The sequence below is a fragment of the Marmota monax genome, unplaced genomic scaffold, assembly GCF_021218885.2.
Source record: "Marmota monax isolate L192 unplaced genomic scaffold, Marmota_monax_Labrador192_F-V1.1 WCK01_AAM20220418_F8-fsc00090, whole genome shotgun sequence".
Lineage (NCBI taxonomy): Eukaryota > Metazoa > Chordata > Mammalia > Rodentia > Sciuridae > Marmota > Marmota monax.
In genome coordinates, this window is record NW_026695219.1 from 8,075,047 (window position 1) to 8,096,432 (window position 21,386).

At 43.0% G+C, this 21,386-nt stretch overlaps 1 protein-coding gene across 1 annotated transcript in view; it reads right to left on the reverse strand.

Annotated features, from left to right (window-relative positions):
• The window catches only part of LOC124085056 (kinesin-like protein KIF28P), a 63,349-nt gene that overhangs the window by 17,292 nt on the left and 24,671 nt on the right, over nt 1–21,386 (reverse strand). The window contains exons 5-12 of the mRNA XM_046432540.2: nt 16,650–16,874; nt 14,495–14,649; nt 10,219–10,330; nt 6,922–6,989; nt 4,938–5,029; nt 3,314–3,435; nt 1,770–1,860; nt 1,014–1,068 (exon numbers count right to left, since the gene is read on the reverse strand). Of these exons, the coding sequence (XP_046288496.1) occupies nt 1,014–1,068; nt 1,770–1,860; nt 3,314–3,435; nt 4,938–5,029; nt 6,922–6,989; nt 10,219–10,330; nt 14,495–14,649; nt 16,650–16,874 (920 nt within the window). The remainder of the gene's footprint in view (nt 1–1,013; nt 1,069–1,769; nt 1,861–3,313; nt 3,436–4,937; nt 5,030–6,921; nt 6,990–10,218; nt 10,331–14,494; nt 14,650–16,649; nt 16,875–21,386) is intronic.

Genomic DNA, 21,386 nt, shown 5'->3' on the forward strand with positions numbered 1-21,386 from the left:
GTGTAAATCTGTTTCTGGGCCTTTATCCATACTAATCCAGACTTTATGTGACAAGACTTGGGGCTGGGTATCTGAGGCTGAATGTTCCGGACGCAGAGACACATCACTTGTTTGCATGGGGCCCAGGGGTCTTGTGGGGAAGGTTTTGACTTCAGCTCATCAGTGGAATTCAGTCATTTGCAGACCTGTGTATTGGACTAAGGAGGAGGGCTACAAAGAAAAAGGAGGGAAATCCCCAGGAAGAAGCCCAGAGATGGCTAGTGGTACAGGTGAGGTGGTGCCAACAGGCCTTTGGTCAGTACCCCCTAAACTTGTCTCACAGGATCCATGTGCTTTGCTCAGGAGGGCTGAGGGACTTTGGGAGCACTGGCCAGGGAGACCTCTTTCTGACTGCTGGCTGAGGCCTGTGGGCAGTTGGGACACGGTGGTTCTAGAAATAGGAGAGAACCCCAGTGTGGCCACCCAACCAGAGAGGCCACAGAACTTGGGGACAGCTCTGATTGCATAAACCCACCCTAGGGTTTTGCACACACACAGGCTTTGGCAGGGGCTTCCTGAGGGATTCCTTAGGGAGAGGAGCACCCCCAAAGTCTGGGCTTTCCATTTGTCCAGTGGGTGAGGGCTGTAAGCATTGAGATCTGAAGATGTGGAGATGAGATTTGGCCTTCCAACTCTGTTTCCTGGTCGGATCTTATTTCCGTGTATGAAGAATTATTATACAAGTGCTGACACCCCCCCCCCCTTTTTTTCCTCAAGATTAGAGCCAGGGAAACAGAGCACGACACAGTGGATTTCAGTGAGAGAACTCAACCTCCCAGTGACTTTCTTACATAGGTGTTGGAGTGTTCCTGCAGGGAAGTCTGGGAAATTCCTTGTTCCAGCTTATCTAGCAGGACTGGGGGCCTGGCCTGGCCATAACCAGAAGACCTTCAGGAATCTCCTCTGGATTTAGATGTCCAGATTCTTTAATGCTCAACATTGGAGAACATTGATGCCAATGCACAGAAACTTACCCCAAGCCTTGAAGAGTGATAGCGTTCGAAGCAGCTTGACCAGCAACACACGAACCTAAAGAGAGGATAGCTTGTTTGCAAAAATTGTCTGAATTTGACCCTAATGAATAACATGTTTGATGTTTTGCATGTGACATTTTCTCTCCAGTAGGATAATGTGAAAGGATTTTTCAACCAGGGTTGTCAATCATAATGATCCTTGGACATGACTTGTTTTATGGATAGTTGTTTTACTTTCTGACTTTTTTTTGGTGAGATTCCTGACTTTTTGAAATTTCCACCTTTTCTATGGTCACTAAGTCTTGGTCTTAGAAGATGCACTGAAGCCTGGCATGAAGCTGTGTTTCTAATGACTGGCCACGTCATGGGACAAGCAGAACGTGTCACCTTCAGCTGCTGGGCAAGCCTGGCCTCAGCCTCTGACCACATCCTGCATGGAGCCTACACACCTGTCTTGGATATGCACAGCAGCCAGGGAGGAGAAAGCCAGGGGCACCCCAACCTTGGTATTCCAATTATTCAGTGTTTGGATTGAAGAGTCATTTCAAGGGCTGCCATCTCCCCAGAAACCACTAAATAAAAATGTGGTGATAAGAACCTGCCTAGAGCAGCTTAAAATGGTGAATTTTATGTTATATGTATTACACCACAATTGAAAAATCCAAAAAAAAAAAAAAAAGAGAAAGGAAATAAGGAAAGAAACAGAAAGAACATATTCCTCAGGGCAAGAAGCACAAGCAGGTGGAGAGCACTTACCCGTGTGAATGAAGTACTTCAGGACCCCCGTGAGCTGTGGGTCCTCGTTGACGTTGAGAAGGTGAGGAAGGGTCTTCACCATCTGCCGCTCCTAAAGGAGAAACGGAGAGGGTCCCCGTCACCAGACAGGGTCAGCCCACTGAAGACAGAAATGCTCCTTTTCCATTCATTTCTCCCCATCTTGTCAGACTGACTCCTAAAGGAGGAAGGCTGAGCCTGTGGTGCATCGCTGACTACAGGAGTGGGGTCAGCTGTCAGCCTGAGTGCTTCTGGACAGGAGTATTCCAAGGCACAGCTGGCCTCTGACCCTGTCATCCCCAGACCAGGCTCCAATTTTTAAGCACCAGGCTCCAATCCCTAGGGTGTGCACGTGCGCAAATTCTCCCCAAACTCCCTTCAGCTGCCCAGGCATTGGCCCCTCCCACTTTGACTTCTTCCCCCACCATTTCTTTCAGGTTCCTAAAGTTCTCCAACTCCCTATTCCCAGTGTGATGACCCTTCCCTGAGTCTCCATGAAAGCTCTCATTCTCCCCAGTCCAGTGGACTGGTGAATTGATCATCAACTGCCAATGGCAGAAAAGGGCATGTTGCATCAACCCTAAGTGCATTTCATTCTTTAATACCAATACTGACTGTTGTTACGGTGATAGAAGATTGACTATCAGGTAGAAGTGAAATCAACTCAGCCCCCACAAAGAAAACTTTAAAATCTGCAAATCCTTTCTCATTAAGAGTAAAGAGAATGAAAATCTTTCCAATTGTTACTCTTCAGACAGAACACAAAATCCTCTATTCCTGCACTCTGGATCCTACTAGACCCAAGAGTTGCACATGCCCTTCCACCCCTTGCACAGGAAGTTACTTTAATAGGGCTTCTGGCTGTGCCCCAGTTATGCTGGCACCTTTAGAATCCTTGGTCCCTAACTTGATCTGGCTTCCTGAAGTCACAGAGCCCTACCTGACTCCTCTTTCACTGTCTGGGGCTTATTCTAGACTTCATGAGTCTTCCTGAGTCCAGGCTGGGCTCTCCCTCATACTTCCAAATATTCCAGGTCTGACTCTGGTCTTTGGGGTTTGCCCAGAGCCTTGTGGCTGTGGGGAGTAAGGTCGTGGTGGAGGTGGCAGTGATGAGTGGAGGTGAAGAAGGCATCTCTCTCACCAGGGGACAAGACTGACATCACAGCATCACAGCCCAGGGGCTAGGGTGTAGCTCAATCTGAGGGTACTTGCCTAGCATTTGCAAGGCCCAGGCTCCAACCCCTAGAGTGTGCACATGCACAAATTCTCCCCAAACTCTAATTACCAACAGCCTTGAATTCCATCCCCAGCCTCACTCTGTATGCATCAAGGCCTCTCTGCCTCCTTTCCTTTCATGCCCTGCCACTCTCCCCCCAGCTCTTGCCAAGAATAATGTAAGTCTTAGGTCATGTTACATCCTACACATTCATTAAATCGCTAATTCATTGCCCCTCACCCCAATCTGGGGGCTGACAATATCCCAGACAGCACTGCATGGGGGGGGGCAGTGCAGAGCTGGGCCTCACCTGGGCAATGGCTGCATACTGCTGCTCCCATTCTCTCCGCGCCTGCTCCAACAGGTGTGCCCAGGTTTCCTGAATAGACTGAGTCCCCAGCTGGTGGTCTGCCAGGAAACAGGCTGACTGCTCTGAAAGGAGGGAGGGATTTTAAGCACCAGGTCTATAGTGTCAAAGGTAAGACTTAGAGTAACTTCAATATGTCTCACTGGGTTCTCAGTGACAATAGGGGACTCCCAGCAAGAGTAGAAAGTAAAGCTGCACTTCTGTGTGAAGAGCTCATTGGCTAAATCCTACACTGCATAGTATCTGGACTAACTCAAAGGCATTAGAGCAAGAAGGTCCTCCCAAGAGAGGCACAGGCTCAGGATTCTATCTGCTATTTATATAGGCCTGTGGGGGAGTTTCCTTTTATACTACCATAGCAGCAAGTCCCATAAGGCCAGGAGATTGAGGAAGAAGCCTAGGTTCATCTTAGGTTGTTTTCCATGTATTTTGTGTCTGTTCATATGAATAATGGGAATTAGTTGCTACAGGTAGGCTCATCTAGTTTTTGTTTTAGTGATTCATACTAACCAGGGCCACGTGTGAACCAGCTGCATGTACTGACTCCAATCTAGAAAGGACTTTTGTTGAGGTGGAATCCGTAGTGAACCAGTCCGTGGAAGGGCAGGATGGTGACTGTTAGGGAGCACTGAGCACAGAAAGTGTTGGACTTTCTGATATTGCTGGGTTGATGCTGAACACCATACTGATTGTATTTCTCCAGTTTTCTACTTTACTTTTATTATCCATCACATTTTAAATCATTAAGGGCATACATGTCATTCTGCCAAACTGAAAACTGAGACCTTAAAGCCGTGGTTCTTGATAGTTACACATTAGAATCAACTGGGGGGCATTTTGAAAATGACTGCTCCCTCACCTACCAGAGCCCAATCACTTGGTGACTGGCGTGCAGAAGTTGAGGCTGGGCACTGAATTAGAAGAGGTAGGCTGCTGCTAATGCTTCCTGGGCTTCTGGCCTCACTTAAATACATGAAATGTCAAATGACCACCTTTTAAACCTGGCAAGGAACGTAGTATCCTGGCAGAAATAATGGACTCAAAATTAAAAATGACAATTTTAAAAGGGCAGGGTCATTATTTCTTTAAACTGTGAGTCTCCATTGATCTCAAAATATAGTTGGGTTGCAGGCTGGGGTTGTGGCTCAGTGGTACAGCCCTCGCCTAGCATGTGTGAGGCACTGGGTTTGATTGTCAGCACCGCATAAAAATAAATAAAATAAAGGTCCATCAACAACTAATATATGTATAATATATATATATATATATATATATATATATATATATATATATATATATATATATATATATATATATATATATATATATATTAGTGTGTGTGTGTGTGTGTGTGTGTAAAGGTTGAACCAAAATATCCTGAATAAAGTTCTGGAGGGCTCCTCCCCCCACCTGCCCACATCCTCCCCTCAGATCCTCCCCAGATCCCTCCCCAGGCCCAGCACACCTGCCTCTCCCTCCCTTTAACCCCAATCCCTTGGGCATCAGCCAGCTCAGGCTCTTCTTCTTGCTCCAGTGTGGACTGAGCATGCCTCCTGGCTCACTTTACCTGCTGCTCCAGCGTTTCCACATCCAAGCAGTGTCTTGGTCTCTGCTCTTGACCAGGTGTTGACCACAGCGTTGTTCCGAACCTTTTTAGCCCTTTCGTGTGTAAAGATGAACACATTCTCAGGTCCCTTTACTACCCAAGCAGCACCACCACTGGTCCTGGGGCAGCAGCAGGTGTGCTCAGATCCCATTCACCCCTTTTCTGGTGACTATAGATTCCAGCATGTTCTGTTCCACAAAACCATTAAGACCCAAATCGACTTCAGGAAACTGCATTGTTTTAATAAACATGTACAGCTGAGCCATGGCTGGGTGCTCAGTCCCTGGGTGTCCTTGGGCCTCAACACACTTGGTTAATTTAAGAATCTGTTCAATCAAGGTCGCTGCTGCTGAAATAACTAAAACCCTGGAGGCTGTCAGAGGCTGCTCTGCCGTGTGCCCCAGGCTAGAAGGGGCTTGGGTTTTCTGGTTCATTCCCCTCCAGTGCCACCAGAGAAAATAGGAAATGCTTCAAATATTACATTCAAGCATGACTTTGTTCTTTATCTGAAATTCATTTTTAACTGAGCATCTTGTATTGTGTATGCTCACCCACTGTGGCTCTAACCCGGGCCTGTGCATGCAAAGCTTGCACTTTACCACAGAACTGCACCCTCAGGCAGCATCTTGTATTTTTTGTTTGCTCAAACTGGCAATCTTACTCCTTTCTTCTTACACAAAGAGATTGAAATACAGAGTTACAACCAGACTTGCCCAACTCACAGAATATGTGGCAGATATGGGATCAGAGTTCAGGACTCTGGTTACCGTTTTTCCCTTTTTTCTGTACCATGTAGCCTCTCACTTAAAAACTGCTGGCAACAGATTTGCACCTGATAGTCAGGGAGAACATTCTAGATGCTGCTAAAGCCAAAATTTGACTAAAGATCTGAGACTGCAGATACAGGAAGAAAATGTCTAATGGTAAATTGATGTTGAGGCCCAGCAATGAAGAATGGGAATGAAAGTGTTTTTCATTCAAATCCAAGGGCTTCCTCATTGAGAAGAAGACCCAAGGGAACACTAGAAGGAGAGGTAATTACTTGGCGGCATAATCATATCTACAATTTTGAGTAGGTTTTTTTCACCTCATGGTAACTGAACCCAAAGGTACTCTACCTTGAGCTACATTCCCAGCCCTTTTTATTTTTCATTTTGAGACAGGGTCTCACAAGTGGCCTAGGCTGGTCTTGAACTTGTAATTGTCCTGTCTTAGCCTCCTGAGTCACTGTAATTACAGGTGTGCACCATTTTCACACCCAGCTATAATTATAGTTTTTTTAATATTTATTTTTCAGTTTTCAGTGGACACAACATCTTTATTTTATTTTATGTGGTGCTGAGGATGGAACCCAGTGCCCCGCGCATGCCAGGCGAGCACGTTACTGCGTGAGCCACATCCCCAGCCCCTAATTATAGTCTTTGAGCATTGCTTATATGAAGGAAGAGCTTTGCCCGGAATGGTTCATACATGATCACATGTGGTCTCCACCCCCACACTGTGAAGGAGTGTCGACACATTCAAACGGTTCGGAGCCTACAGAGTTGTCTTGTACAGAGCTCATCCTCATTTATTAATAGCACAAAAATCCCCTGCCTGGCACTGTTCTCTCCCCATGTAGGAGGAATCTGTGAACAGCCATGCTATTTGGCAGGAAACTACAGGGAGACAGATAACTAAATCACATTCAGATTGGCATCCATGCTGTTCCCATCTGAGCCACGCCTCCTCTCCCATCCTGACTTGAGTGACACAATGACACTCTGAACTTTAGGTCCCAGTTCCTTCTCATTTGTTTTATTTCTTTTCATTTCCTCTCTTACAAATTGTTTGTTCTCCTTTCCCTGAAGTCCCACCCCCAAAATGCCGATTAGAAGAAGACTGGAAGAAGTTACTAGATTTAGAATCTAGAATCACTATGACTAATAAATATTCATAAACATACCTTTCAGCATATCTTAATGTTGATAGAGTTTCCTCATAACAGATGTCAGCTGGACTTATGGCTGCAATCTGTAACAACATCCCTTGAAGATTTTGTTATGTATATAGAGGTTTATTATCATCGATATTATTAAAACAGTTAACATTCACACAACAGTTTCGCATCTTACAATTTACATTATTGTTCAGATTTGACCACTCCAAAAACTAGGCTTTGAGAAAAATAATACAGCCAAGGTCACCCAGATCAGAACTGGCAGGACTAGGGTTTGAACCCACTCGTGACTAACCCCTGTGCTGCCGACCTCAGAACCACACTGCTCTCACCATGGAATACCCAGTAATTTTCTCAAGGTTTGAATGATTGTTGAAAGCATTTCGAGATCACTAGGATTTGCCTGTCCCTGTGAGATGATAGGGACAAAGGGCTAATGCATGCCTAGTCTTGGCTCACAGCCAGACAGCCATTCAAAGTTCCCACTCTCACTCCCCATTTATCCATCCTGAAGATGCACCCTGAAGCCAAGGTACTTTCACTTAATTCATCAGGGCAATGATGCCAACAGAAAATGCCCTCACAGGGCCAAGTGCACCTAAAGCCATTAACATTCCTAAACCCCAGCCCATTCCTGCAAGCACTCCAAGAAAAGAGCTCCTGTTTGTTTCGGGGAGCCAGCCTGACATTTTCTTGTTGGAGCTGTGCCTAAGTTGAGGATCCCAAAAGGCCTATATATTCATATGTGTGACTCAGTTTCATTTCTATTGACAGCGAGACAAAATTCCCAGTGGGCAGCATCACCCAAACAGCCATTTTTGTATGGTTTCAAGTCTGGCTATTGACTTTGGATTAATTGTTCTAGAATTTGGAAAATACTTTTCAAATTAGAAACAAAAGTTTTGACGATTTGGAGATAGGTGCTGTCACTGAGAGTGACCACAGAGACAGAACATAGTCTGAGGACCTGGCAGCTCAGGATCCAGAGCATTAAGAGCCTGGGGAATAATCCTGTATAGTTTATCCTTATAGCTTGTGTGTGTATATTACTGGAGATTAAGCCCAGGGTCTTGCACATGTAAGGCAAGTGCTCTATCCCTGAGCTACATTCCCAGCCTTTTTTGTTTTTGATTTGAAAAACAGGGGCTTGCTAAATTGCAGAGGCTAGCCTTGAACTTGCAGTTCTTGGAGTATTAACTCACCTGGGAGATTTAAGGACTGATTTCTTTCTTTCTTTATCTTTTTCTTTCTTTTTTTTTTTGATACTTGGGATTGACTCCGGGATGCTTTAACACTAAGTTACCTCCACAGTCATTTTTATTTTTTAAATATATATTTATTTATTTATTGGTCCTGAGCACTGAACCCAGGAGTGCTTTACCACTGAACTACATTCCCAGCCTTTTTTATTTTGAGACAAGAGTCTCCTTAAATTGTCCAGGTTGGCCTTGAACTTGTGATTCTCCTGTCTCAGCCTCCCGAGTCTCTGGGATTACAGATGTGCACCACTGCACCTGGAAAAGTTATAGCATTTAAAGCGGGTTCATTTGTATCACCTCATTTAACCATCACAGCTATTCTCTGGTGGCTATTGTTATTTGCTCCACTTTAGACATGAAAGAAATGAGGTTTTAGGATATCCATGCTGCAAGTGGGACTGGGACCATGGAGAGTTTAGAGCTTAGAGGTGGACCTTTCAGATTCTGTGTTTTATTTGCTTCCTGAGATGATCAATGACCACCTCTCACCTCCTCCTCCCACACTATAAGGGAGAAAGTAGGTGTGGCTCCATGGCAGTGCCTGTGGCAGGGTTCCATGCCCAACCCTAAAACAAACAAACCTCACTGTGATACCTTCAGACAGTCTTTGTGTCCTTATAAATGGTGCAGATCTAACCTTGAAGATCTGCACATGTAGACGTTGTCCTGTTGGTCTCATTCTCAGGAAATTTTGTACACACAGATGTGTTGAATTTTAGTTTGCAGTCAACATTCAGAGGGTGTCTTATGTCTTTGGTTTTTGTTTTCCTTTGTATTTTTGCAGTGCTGGTGATTGAACACCAGGGCTTGGACATGCTAGATGAGCACTCTTTCCCTGAGCAACATCCCCAGCTTCCATGTACACTGTCTTATTCTAGGTTCTTGGGGAATGTCCCATTGAGGCCCACAGGTAACTGGTAACTAGAAAATCATTAAAATTAAATATTTAAAATTAGTTAAGGGCTGAGGGTGTAGCCTAGTGACATAGCACTTGCCTAGCACATGAGACCCTGGGTTCTACTTCCCAGTCTTGCAAAAAAAAAAAAAAAAAGGATAAATAAACAATAAAAATGGGCTAGATTAAGTGATAAAAATGGAAGGATGTTTATATTGTAAATTTTGGGGAGAGGTCTGGTCCCAGGTCCCAGTAGGGAGCATTTCTCTCCTAAGCAGGACCCTGCAGGAGGCAGAGTTCACCTAGGTTTGCCCCCTCTGCAGCAGAAGAGCATCGAGCCCTGATTTTAACACATTTCATGTCCCATCCATATGGCAAACATGCTGTGCTGTCTGGCATCTTTGCTAACATGACAGATTCAGCTGCTTTCCAGATTGTGAGTCTGCCCTGTGACTATCACAGTCGAATGAAAATTTCCAACCTCACCACGCAATGACTGCTGCTTGAGAATATCACGACATTGCTACTGTTACTTTCTAAATTGTATTCATTGTTGTTTTTTTTTTTTCTGATAGTAATAGTAATACATGTCCTGGGCTGGGAGTGCAGCTCTATGGTAGAGTTCTTAGCAAATGCAAAGTCCTGGGCTCCAACCTCAGCATTACAAAAACAACAAAACAAAAAATCATGTATGTTCCTTGTAGAAAACCTGAAAACTACAGAAAAAATTAAATAAGAAAAGTTAGTGCAGCCAAGTGCAGTGGCACACGCCTATAATCTCAGCAGCTTGGGAGGTTGAGGCAGGAGGATCACAAGTTCAAAGTTAGCCCTAGCAACTTAGCAAAGACCCTAGGCACTTAGCAAGACGCTGTCTCAAAAAATAATGGGCTGGGGATTGGCTCAGTGGCTAAGTGAACCCCTGGGTTCAATCCCTGGTACCAAAAAAAAAAAAAAATTAAGATTAGTAATATAGAAGCTTTATTGAAGATTGCAGTACAAAGGGCACCAAAAGTCATATGTTAGTCCATGCTGTGGGTCAGGTGCTATATTATGAAGGTACTGAGAATAATTTTAACCACAATAACAATAACGATAACTATAACAATAATAGCTGAATCAGGCTAAAATGTTGTAAGAAGGTGATTTTACCAAAGTAGTTCTGCTGTTCCCACCCAGAGCTGACTGGAGCAGTTTGGTCAGTACAGAATCTCTGTAGGGAATGTGCAAGACTTTCTTCCCAATGGCTGCATCAGCCAGAGCACTGAATGCAAAAAAAAAAAAAAAAAAAGAACAACAACAAAAAAAGTGAATTAAAAAAAAAGTATCAAGAAGTTAAAAAAAAAATTATCCCTAGGGATAATTCAGAAAAGTCCTCACTCAAATCCCCTTTGGCTCCACAAATCTGATGATAATACCTAAGAGTAGAGATACCTTGTGTACAAAGATGCAGAAGCAAGAGAGCTAATGTGCATGAGCCACTGAGTCCCTGTCCAGAGTCAGCCCTGCAGAAAGCGTAACAGAGAAGGGGAAGCCCAGGCCTGAGATCCAACCCCCTTTAGGCTGAAGAGACTGCAGGCTTTCATTGCCAACATGTATAAAGAGAAGGAATATGGGGGCAGCTGGGCAGGGGGAGGACAGGTTTGGGAAGTGATCCGAAGTCCTTTTCTCTCCTACTACCTTAAGATCCTTGAGGGAGGCCCTGCTATGACTGCAGCCTTAGGGTGAGAGGGAATGACAAGTCCCCACCCGACTCCAGGGGACAACAAAGAAAGCATCATTGAGCCAGTGTGGTGGTGCACACCTACTCAGGTGGCTGAGGGGATCACTTGAACTCAGGAGTTCAAAGCCAGCCTGGGCAATATCATGAGGACCCTGTCTCAAGGGGATGGCATCCAGGGGAGTAAAAATAGGAGGGAGGAAATTTGTAAGAAATTATAATCACAAGAAGGGAAAAAGAAATCTACAAAATTAATATAGCACAAAGCTACTTGGGAGGCTGAGGCTGGAGGATACCAAGTTCAAGCTCAGCTGGGGGAACCTGAAGGGAGACCCTGTCTCAAAAAAATAAATAAAAGAAAGAAAGAGAAAATCAACACAGCAAAGTTGGAAAAGAAACAAACTGATCTTTAAAGAACAAAAACAAGAACAATTGATATTAAAAACACCACGGGCATGTTTAATAGGAAATTAGACAGTGCTGTAGTTGGAATTAGTGAATTAGAGAGCTCATAAAATGCAATCCAGATTATGGCCCAGCACCTCAGTGACGGGAAACAAGGGAAAGGTTAAGGACCATGGGTGACAGAGTGAGGGGATCCAAACAGCTAACTGAAGTACTGAAAGAGAAAAGGGGAAAGAAACGGGCAGAGCAAGTGCATGAGTTAATGGCTGAAAATTTTCCAGAACTGATGAAAATCACAATCCACTGAGATATGAAGTCCAAGAAATCCCAATGAGGATGGAAATTTTCACTCAAGTACAACATGGTCAAATTGGAGATCACCAAAAATAAAGAGTTTCAATGCAATTAGGGGGAAAAAAGATTACATTGAGGTAACAGCCATAGGATACCCAGTTTTTTTAAAAAATAGAATGACATCCTTAATGATTTGAAAGAAAATTCTACCCATCTATATCTAAAATTTTGGGTGGGGGTGGGAGGTACCAGAGATTGAACTCAGGGGCACTCAACCACTGAGCCACATCCCCAGCCCTGTTTTGTATTTTATTTAGAGACAGGGTCTCACTGAGTTGCTTAGCACCTCGATTTTGCTGAGGCTGGCTTTGAACTCATAATCCACCTGCATCAGCCCCAGGAGCTACTGAGATTACAGGCATGCACCACCACGCCTGGCCAGAATCGTAACTTCTGTTCATCAATACACACTGTAAGAAAATTAAAAACCTATATAACTTGGAGAAGATACTTACAATACGTATGCCTGAAAAAGATAATAAAATATGAAAAGAATAAATGCAAATCAATAAAAAGAAAATAACTCAATAAAACAATGGAAAAAAATAAGAATAGGCATTTCAAGAGGAAACATAGTGTTAATAAACTTATCAAGAGATGCGTAAACTTGCTAGTAACCAGAAACATCAAGATCACAATAAAAAACATTTACACCAACTTCATTGGTAAATACTGAGAAATCTGACAATGTCAAGCCTTAGAAAAGATGTAAATCAAGAGGATATATTATATATTCCTATTGGGCATAAAATTGATCCAACCACTCTGGAAAAATATTTGTCATCATCTTATAAAATTAGGTATTTGCACACCTTATAACCCAACAATTTCAATTCTTTGTCTATACTCAAAAGAAATGTGAACATATTAGTACCCCATGATTTGTATAGGAATGGTCATGGTAGCACTGATTGTCATAGCAAAACCAAACTGGAAATGACCAAAATGCCAATCAATAGGAGACTAAGCTACATTCAACAACATGAATGAATCTCATGAAGTTTCATGAAAGAATAGCATAGAAAAAAAACTAACTAGGAACACATAATATGGTTAGGTATTGTTAATAATGTTGAGTCTAGGGCTGGGGCTATAGTTCAATAGTAGAGCATTTGCTTTGTATACAAAATACGTTGAGTTTTTCCCCAGAAGCACTGCCCCCAAAAAAGCTGAGTCTAAAAGTAAGTCCCTGAAATTCTCCTCAGTACATACCCAAAAGAAATGAGTGATTATTTTTCCAAAGTACTATGTACAAGAATGTTCATGGCAACTGTATTAATAATAGCCCAAACCTAAAAATAAACTATCCATCAATAGAAGAATAGATAGATAAATTGTGATATCTTCACACAATGGAAGGCTACAGAATAATGAGAAGAATAACTACTACATGCAGCAAATTTGAATAATCTCAGAAACACAATCCTTAGTAAAAGAAGTCAGATACACAAGACAGGGACCTCATAAACGGTCTAATTTATATAAGAATCAAGAAAATTAGGCAAAACTAATCTGAGGACAAAGGACAATTTCTGCTGGGAGGAAAGGATATAAAGGAAGACTTTTGGGTTTTGAAATGCTTTGCATTTTCATCTGGGTGGTCTGGTTAGTTTTCCCTTACTGTGACAAAATATCAGAGAAAAATAAAGCAGGAAAGGTTTATTTGGCTCAGGGTTTCAGAGGTTTCAGTCTATGGTTATTTAGTCACACTGCTTTGGGGCCATGGCAAAGTGAAACATGACAGGCAGCTATGTGGCAGAGAAGTTGTTCACCTCATAGTGGCCAGGAAGCAGAGAGAGTTGGGGACAAAATATACCCTTCAAGGGCAAGTCCCCAGTGGCCTAACTTCTTTCCAATAGTCCCCATCTCCTAAAGTTTCCATCACCTCCATTAAGCCCATTGAACTATGAACCGGTAAGTGGATTAATCCATTGATGAAGTCAGAACCCTCAGGAACCAATCAGCCCCTAAAGGTCCCACCTCTGAACATTGCTGCCTTCAACACATGAGCTTTTGGAAGCTATTTCAGATTCAAACCACAACAGTGATAATTACACAGGAGTGTGTGTGTGTGTGTGTGTGTGTGTGTGTGTGTACACGTCTATATATGAATTGAGATTTAAGATTTGTGTACTATGGTTTTTGCCTTAATAAGAAATTTTTTAAAAGCAAGCCACAGAAGACATTATAGCAGGTTATCTTTTGGTCATTAAGCCATAGAATTTAAATACGATAAAATAAGAAGAGAGGAAGGATGAGACAGAGAACATAAAATTCAAGTAGTGGAGACCAGGAGAAGAATCCTGTGCCACCTAGTTCTTGGGGTTTGTAGTGGTGTTAGTATTTTTGTTACATACAGGAGGACCAGGTGTGAGCTAGTGATGACACTGAGTGTCATGGTTTAGATATGAGGTGTCCCCCAAAGGCTCATGTGTGAGACAAAATGTGTGAGGCAAAATGATTAGGTTATGAGGTGTGACCTAATCCACAGCTTAATCCACCAGTATGGATTAATTGGGTGATGACTGTGGGCGGGCGATGGTGCCTGGGTGTGTGCCCTTGGGGTTTATATTGAGCTTGCTGTTTCCGCTTCCTGGTGCCATGTCCTGATCTGCTTTCCTCTTCCACACTCTTCTGCCATAATTGCTCTCAGGCCCAGAGCAATGGAGTCAGCTGTCTGTGCACTGAGAACTCTGAAACACGAGGACCAAATAAACTTCTTGTCAGGCCTTCTGGTCGTAGCAGCAAAATGTTGACTAAAACATTGAATCATGACCCAGGGTTATAACCAATTTTTCCTTCTATTCATGGATTTGTTCTGGTGCTGGGGGCTGAACCCAGAGGGCACCTGATAAGTGGGCTCTACCACTGAGCCACACACCCCAGCCTCTGCTTTTTCTTATCTGAGGTCATTTTTATGGCACAGACCCCTGTACCCTGGCTACGTACCTGATAACGTTTCCTAAACTGGTTAAACTTAAGTTAACCCGAGATCCTTCTTTCAGTCTGTCCCCTTCAGCTCCTGAAGATCTCTGCCTTTCACTTCCAGCTAAATCTACCAGATTAATGCTGGATTGTTTGGTGAGGGCTTTGTCTAGGAAAACCTGTAGGGACACACACAGGCCATGCTGTTAGAGAGCCCAACCTCTTCCACATGCTCAAATGGTTCTTGGGATTGTATTTCAAACTCAAAAAAAAAAAAAAAAAGCAACAAAATGAAATTAATCAGCCATTCACAACACCATCCTCTTTACAGCGGCATGACCAGGCCCAGGTGTCTCACTGGTCCCTTCCCATTTCTGCAAAGCTCTTTTCTGAGGAAATACTAGACATCAACGATTGCTCTGGAGTATCCATGGTCATTGAGATTTAAAAATGTAAAATACTGGGGAAGTGCAAAATAAGTAATTGTTCAGGATTGTGTGATCTTAGAGTGGAACGAACCTCCATTTTAGAATCCTACAGATTCTCTTGCTGGTGACCTGCACTTAACCTGTAATATGGTGACAACAGCACATTATTGAGATGTCATAGGGGTTCAAGGTAATAGATGCAAAGGTCCTAACACATGCTCGGAATGGAATGTGAGGTGTTCCTATTACTGCTGACCCCACTGAAGAGCAGGGCTGTAAATCTCTTCACTTGTTTATTTGTGGCTGATTTCTTCTCTTGCCCTTAAAATATGAAGTCAAATAAATTATCCGGGTAAACCATGTAAGAAGTTTGTGAATTTTACTAACATTGTAAAATCAAGTGACTAGCCCTTAAAAGTTTAAAAAGTTCAGCACGCCTGTAACCCCAGCAGCTTGGGAGGCTGAGGCAGGAGGATCGTGGGCTCAAAGCCAGCCTCAGCAACTTAGTGAGGCCCTAAGCAACTCATCAAGGCCCTAGGCAACTCAGCAAGACACTGTCTCTAAATAAAATAAAAAAGGGCTGGGGATGTGGCTCAGGGGTTGAGTGTCCCTGGGTCCAAACCCTGGTTCAAAAAAGAGAAAATTTACAAAGTTCTTAAAATGTATTATCTCATTCAAGTCTCCCAACTTTTGTGGGAGGAGAGCTATGCATCCTATTTTACAGAAGAAGAAACTGAGGGTTAGGGAGATTATTTCTCCAAGTGTTAGAGCTGGTCAATAAAAAAGTCTGCACGATCCAGTGTTTGTCCACCAATCATGGCTGAGCACAAGATGATTTTCATTGATGCTTACTTTACTGCTAGTACTGTGGCTTACAGGGTAGAATTGGTACAATCATAGTTAATTACAGTGTTCCCACAAGACTTGTGAATTGCCACTTCTAGATCAAACTAGGGATATTGTACATACCAGTCCCTGATGCCCAGCTAATAATACAGAGGAGAAAAGCCCACTTTAGTGGACTTTAGTAAGTAGAAAGTTACATGGTACATGGATTACCTGGTTTCCAAGAATTAATCCAAGTATCAGAAAGTACTTCAGTATGTGGCCCTAGGCTCATGGATCTGATATTGCTGGTCCTTATATTGATGATATATAGGCCTGCTACTGATTCAGTTCTCCAAGACCATGACTCCAACTACAGAGTCATGGTCATATCTTCACAATTTACTCCTTGATCAACTTGGGGTCAAAATTCATTTCTCACAGCATGAAATGTACTTGAAGGACAACAGCTAACAATGTCCTCTGGGCACTGTGAGCATCTGGTGTGTGGTAGGACTTCACCATGAGCAATAGTGCAGAGTGGGGCACGGATATGAAGGTGAGGGATGGGCAGTAGAAGAACAGGTCCTCACTTTTTCCTCCTTCTGACCCTATATTCTATGGTTGGAAGCAGCCACTTTAATCCATAAATCAAACTGGGCTCAGGAGGCTGAGACAGGAGGACCATGAGTTCAAAGCCAGCCTCAACAATGGCGAGATGCTAAGCAACTCAGTGAGTCCCTGTCTCTAAATAAAACACAAAATAGGGCTGAGGATGTGGCTCAGTGGTTGAGTGTCTCTGAGTTCAATCCCTGGTACCAACCCCCTAACAAATTGGGAAGGATCCCACAGTATCCATGAGCCTATTATGCCACTCGGGACCCTCCCTAAGGTCACCAGGACACAGATAGTCACCTGAACCTCACCTGCTTGAGCTGAATAGTGATGACCATGTGGGATCTGCTGCTGCTGGTGTTCATGTTGGTTGAAGCTGTGGTCCTGATTTTTGTTCCTTGTTCCATCAGCTTTTCAATTTGTGCATAATTTTCACAAGGCACAGACTTCAGGCCTTCCACATAAAAGCCCAGCTGTTGGTATTCCCTGACTTTTAACCCACCAGGTTTTTTGGTTCTAGACAGCAAATCTCTTATCTTTTGGGGGGTGGGGGGAAGAATGTAAACTTCAATTAATCAGGAATCTTTACTTCAGTGTTTTATTTATGCCTACAATGTAATAAGAACTCAATAAATAAATGAATAAATTTAATATTAAATTTCTGTAGGGTGCAGATGAGGGTATAGCTCAGTGGTAGAGTGCTTGTCTAGTATGTGCAGAGTCCCCAGGTTCAATCCCAGTGCAGGGGAAAAATAATTCTGTGGGTACCAGACAACCTCATAATTGAACTCAGTAAAAATAGAGAAATGGATAAGCAAGAAGAAAGAAACTGCCAGGCATGGTGGTGCATGCCTGTAATCCCAGCAGCTCAGGAGGCTGAGACAGGAGGATTGTGAGTTCAAAGCCAGTCTCAGCAAAAGCAAGGTACTAAGCAACTCAGTAAGACCCTGTCTCTAAATAAAATACAAAATAGGGCTGGGGATGTGGCTCAGTGATCAAGTGCCCCTGAGTTCAATCCCTGGCACCCCCCCACACTCCCACCCCCCCCCCAAAATAAACTCCTGTTGTAATTAGTGAATCAGAAGCCTATTTTTTTTGTACTAGTTATTGAACCCAGAGGCATGTTACCACTGAGCCACATCCCCAGCCCTTTTATTTATTTATTTATTTATTTATTTTGAGAGAGGGTCTTGTTAAGTTGCTTAGGTCCTCACTAAATTACTGAGGCTAGTCTCAAACCTGCGATCCTTCTGCTTCAGCCTCCTGAGTCACTGGGATTACAGGTGTGCACCACTGTGCCCAGTTTAGAAGCCTAAGTTTTAAAATTAATTTAAAAGATTTTTAGAAATCCATATTGTTTTCAAGTATCTAAGCACTCCAACCAGACTGTGAATTCCTCAGGGTGGACCCATATCTTTTTATAAATAGATCTCAGTGAGCACTCAGGGAATGCTCATTGAATGCACAGTGTAACTGGAGCTGGGCTGATGAGTAATGTTCAATTTTTATGTGGTGCTAAGGACCGAACCCAGTGCCTCACACATGCTAGGCAAAAGCTTTACCACCGAGCCACAACCCCAGCCCCAAATCCTGCTTACTCTTATATTTGATTAGCAATTCCTTTATGGGTACCATAAAAACAAATCATCTGCTGGCATTGTGGTGCATGCCTGTAGTCCCAGCAACTCAGGAGACTGAGGCAGGATTGCAAGTTCAAGCCAGCTTCAGTAATTTAGTGAGACCTTCAGCAATTTAGCAAGACTGTCTCAAAATAAAAAATGAAGCCAGGTGCAGTGTTGCATGCTTGTAATCCCGTTAGCTCCAGAGGGGGAGGCAGGAGGATCACAAGTTCAAAGCCAGCCTCAGCAACTTAGGAAGGTCCTAAAGCAACTCAGTAGTACCTTGTCTCTAAATAAAATACAAAAATGGCCAGGGATGTGACTAGGTAGTTAAGCACCCCTGGGTCCAATCCCCAGTACAAAAAAAAAAAAAAGTACCGAAGTCTTACTTTAACAAGAACAACCATCTGTAAAAGTAAAAACAATTAGAACTTAGTAACATGCAAAGAAGTACCCAATAGAAGAGCAGGTTTGTAACACTACCCCCAACACCATCTTCCTGAACCTTCTCCTTAAGGAGGGAAGTTTATTCAATCCAAACAGCATTTGCCACTGCTGAATGAAACAAGAGACTATGATAATTTGGGGACTCTTGTTACGAGAGATTTGTGTGATGCCATACTTTGACCACGGCCTCAGATCAGAGCTCACATGGCCTCTCCCTCCAAAAAGTTGCAGCTGGAAAGCAAAACATGGGTCCACTGTGAGGGCCAGGTGACCCAGAGAGCCCAGAGGAAGGAGTGTCAGGTGCAGAGAGGACTGGGCTGGAAATCAGAAGCACCTGGGTTCACAGTCCTGGTTCTGTGTCCCAAACTGCAAAATCCTTGGAAAGTCCCTCATGTTCCCAGTTTTCCCTCTTAATATGAGGGAGACAGATGACATTCTCTCTAAGCTGTCCCCCAGCAGTGGTATCTGTAGTTCAAAGTCCTAAAGTCAAGGTGGGATCACAGACTGAAGTGTGGGCAAGCAAAACAGTGGACAGAAGGGGTCAGAGATAAGGAAACCTCACCGCAGAGACAGCTTCTGCTTCAGCCAGGAAGCCTTTTCTGTCATTTCCATCAAGTAATATAAATTCTTGGAAGTGGCACAGGCTTAATATGTGAACCACTAAAGTTAACTAGCAAAAAGGATAAGCTTATCTGGATGGAAAGTACTGGGACCCAGAGACAGGGCGGCTCCTGGCTCCAGGACCCTCCAGGTTGCCTGGAGATGAATACAGACCATCATGATTCACAGCCATCTGAGAGCTTCCTAACTCCTCTCTCTGCTCTACTTGGCATTTCTTTAAATCCAGCTACATTCTGCCTAAACCCCAATCCAACTGTCTTATTTTCCTATTGAAAACCTCTGTTGAGGGACTGGGGTTGTGGCTCAGTGGTAGAGCATTGGCCTAGCATGTGTGAGGCACTGGATTCAATCCTCAGCACCACATAAAAATAATAAATTAAACAAAGGTGTTGTGTTCATCTACAACTGAAAAAAAATTAAAAAAAAAAAAAGATCAAAACCAACCCCTGTTGATGCTCAATGACTTACTAGACCAACCACTTTACTGTTTGGCAACTCTTTAGCTTTATCCCAGGAAGCCTCCCCCATTCTTGCCCACCATGCAGCTCACTCTGTCTATATGGGACACTCAATGTTCCCTTAAATGTCATACACTTCACATATTAATGTTTTTTTTTTCTTTTCTTTTTTTCCTTTTTGAGTTGCTGGGGATAGAACCCAGGGCCTCACGCATGCTAGCCAGGTGTTCAACCACTGAGCTACACTCCTGGCCCTATGAATAGATTTTGAAATGCTGATCCCTAAGCCTAAAGTGCCTCTGTCTGTACCCCTCCCCTCCTCTCACTTCTCTGCCTCACCAAACTCATAAATATCCTTCAAAGCCCAGGCTAACTCCTCTGTGGACAGCAACAAACTGTGTGTGTGTGTGGGGGGGGGTAGCTGCCTCCTCTTCTATGCCTCTCTCTTTTCATACCCACACAGCACATGTGTTACTTTTAGAAGAAGTGGGTATACAATATTCCACTCAACTTCTCCAAGGTAAGGACCATGTCTTAGGTTTTCTTTGTCTTCAGAGTCTAGAATGATATGTGGAACATGAAAGATATTTAATAAACTTTATTTATTTGGCTGCTGAAATACCTAATGGAAAAATACCACAGACTCATAGAATATAAGACCTCTAAAATAAGAAAATTGGACATTCTAGGATCTCCTCGGGTCTCATATTCTATGAATGTTCAATTTTCTCATTTTAGAGATAAGGAAACAGAATTCCAGGGAGATTACCATCATAAATAGGTCTCAGTAGGGGGAGCAACATGGGGAGATGCTGTTCTCTCCATTTTCCCCTATGAGCTTGGTAATAAAGGAAATAAGGGGAGACCTTTGGGTAGTTTTGGAGGTTATACAAAAACTATTAAGATATGGTCTCTGCCAATAAGAAACATACAATTATAAATATATTTATCAATTATCCTTTCAGTAAACATGTTGAGAGCTCCCATTCTAGACAAAGAATTATGCTGGGCTGGGGGTTGGGTAGCTCAGTGGTGAAGCACTTGCCTAGCATGTGCGAGGCCCTGGGTCCACTCCTCAGCACCACCACCAAAAAAATAAAAAAGTGAAGTCCTGCAATAAGACAGAAATATGCTCATAGGGAAATTATTATTTGAAAATCATACTTTAAAATTTGTTTACATATTTGCACATAATGAGTCCAGAAAAAAAAGGTAGGCCAGGCAGGGTAGCAAACACCTGTAATCCCAGCAGCTTGGACGGCTGAGGCAGGAGGATCTGAATTCAAAACCAGCCTCAGCAATGGTGAGGTGCTAAGCAACTCAGTGAGACCCTGACTCTAAATAAAATACAAAATAGGGCTGGGGATGTGGCTCAGGGGTCGAGAGCCCGAGTTCAATTCCTGGTACCAAAAAAAAAAAAAAAAAAGCAATAGTAATAAAAAAAATATGAACACTTGATAAAGATTTAGTTTTTTTCTGGATATTTAGATGCTGGATGTATGGCTCAGTGGTAGAGCACATGCTTTGCATGTGTAAGACCCTGGGTTCCAGCCCCAGCATGACAAACAACAACCAAAAAGAAATTTAAAATTTAGTATCTCTTATATACTCTATAAATGAACAAACTAAATTTGGAAATAAGGTCATCTTCCAAAGTAACCCAGCTAGCAAATGAGAAAGCTGGGATTTGAAACAATGTTCTGTATACTGCTCCCTTAGGGAGCAAGCTGCATACAGTCTATGAGGCAAACTCAGGCCACCAGCTGTTTTTGGTGTTTCACATTTTCAAATTGTTGGAAAAACTGAATGAAAAATAATATTTCATGACACACGAGAATGATGTGAAATTCAAATTGCAGTGTCCCTAAATAGTTTCATTGGTGCACAGTTGCATCCACTAATT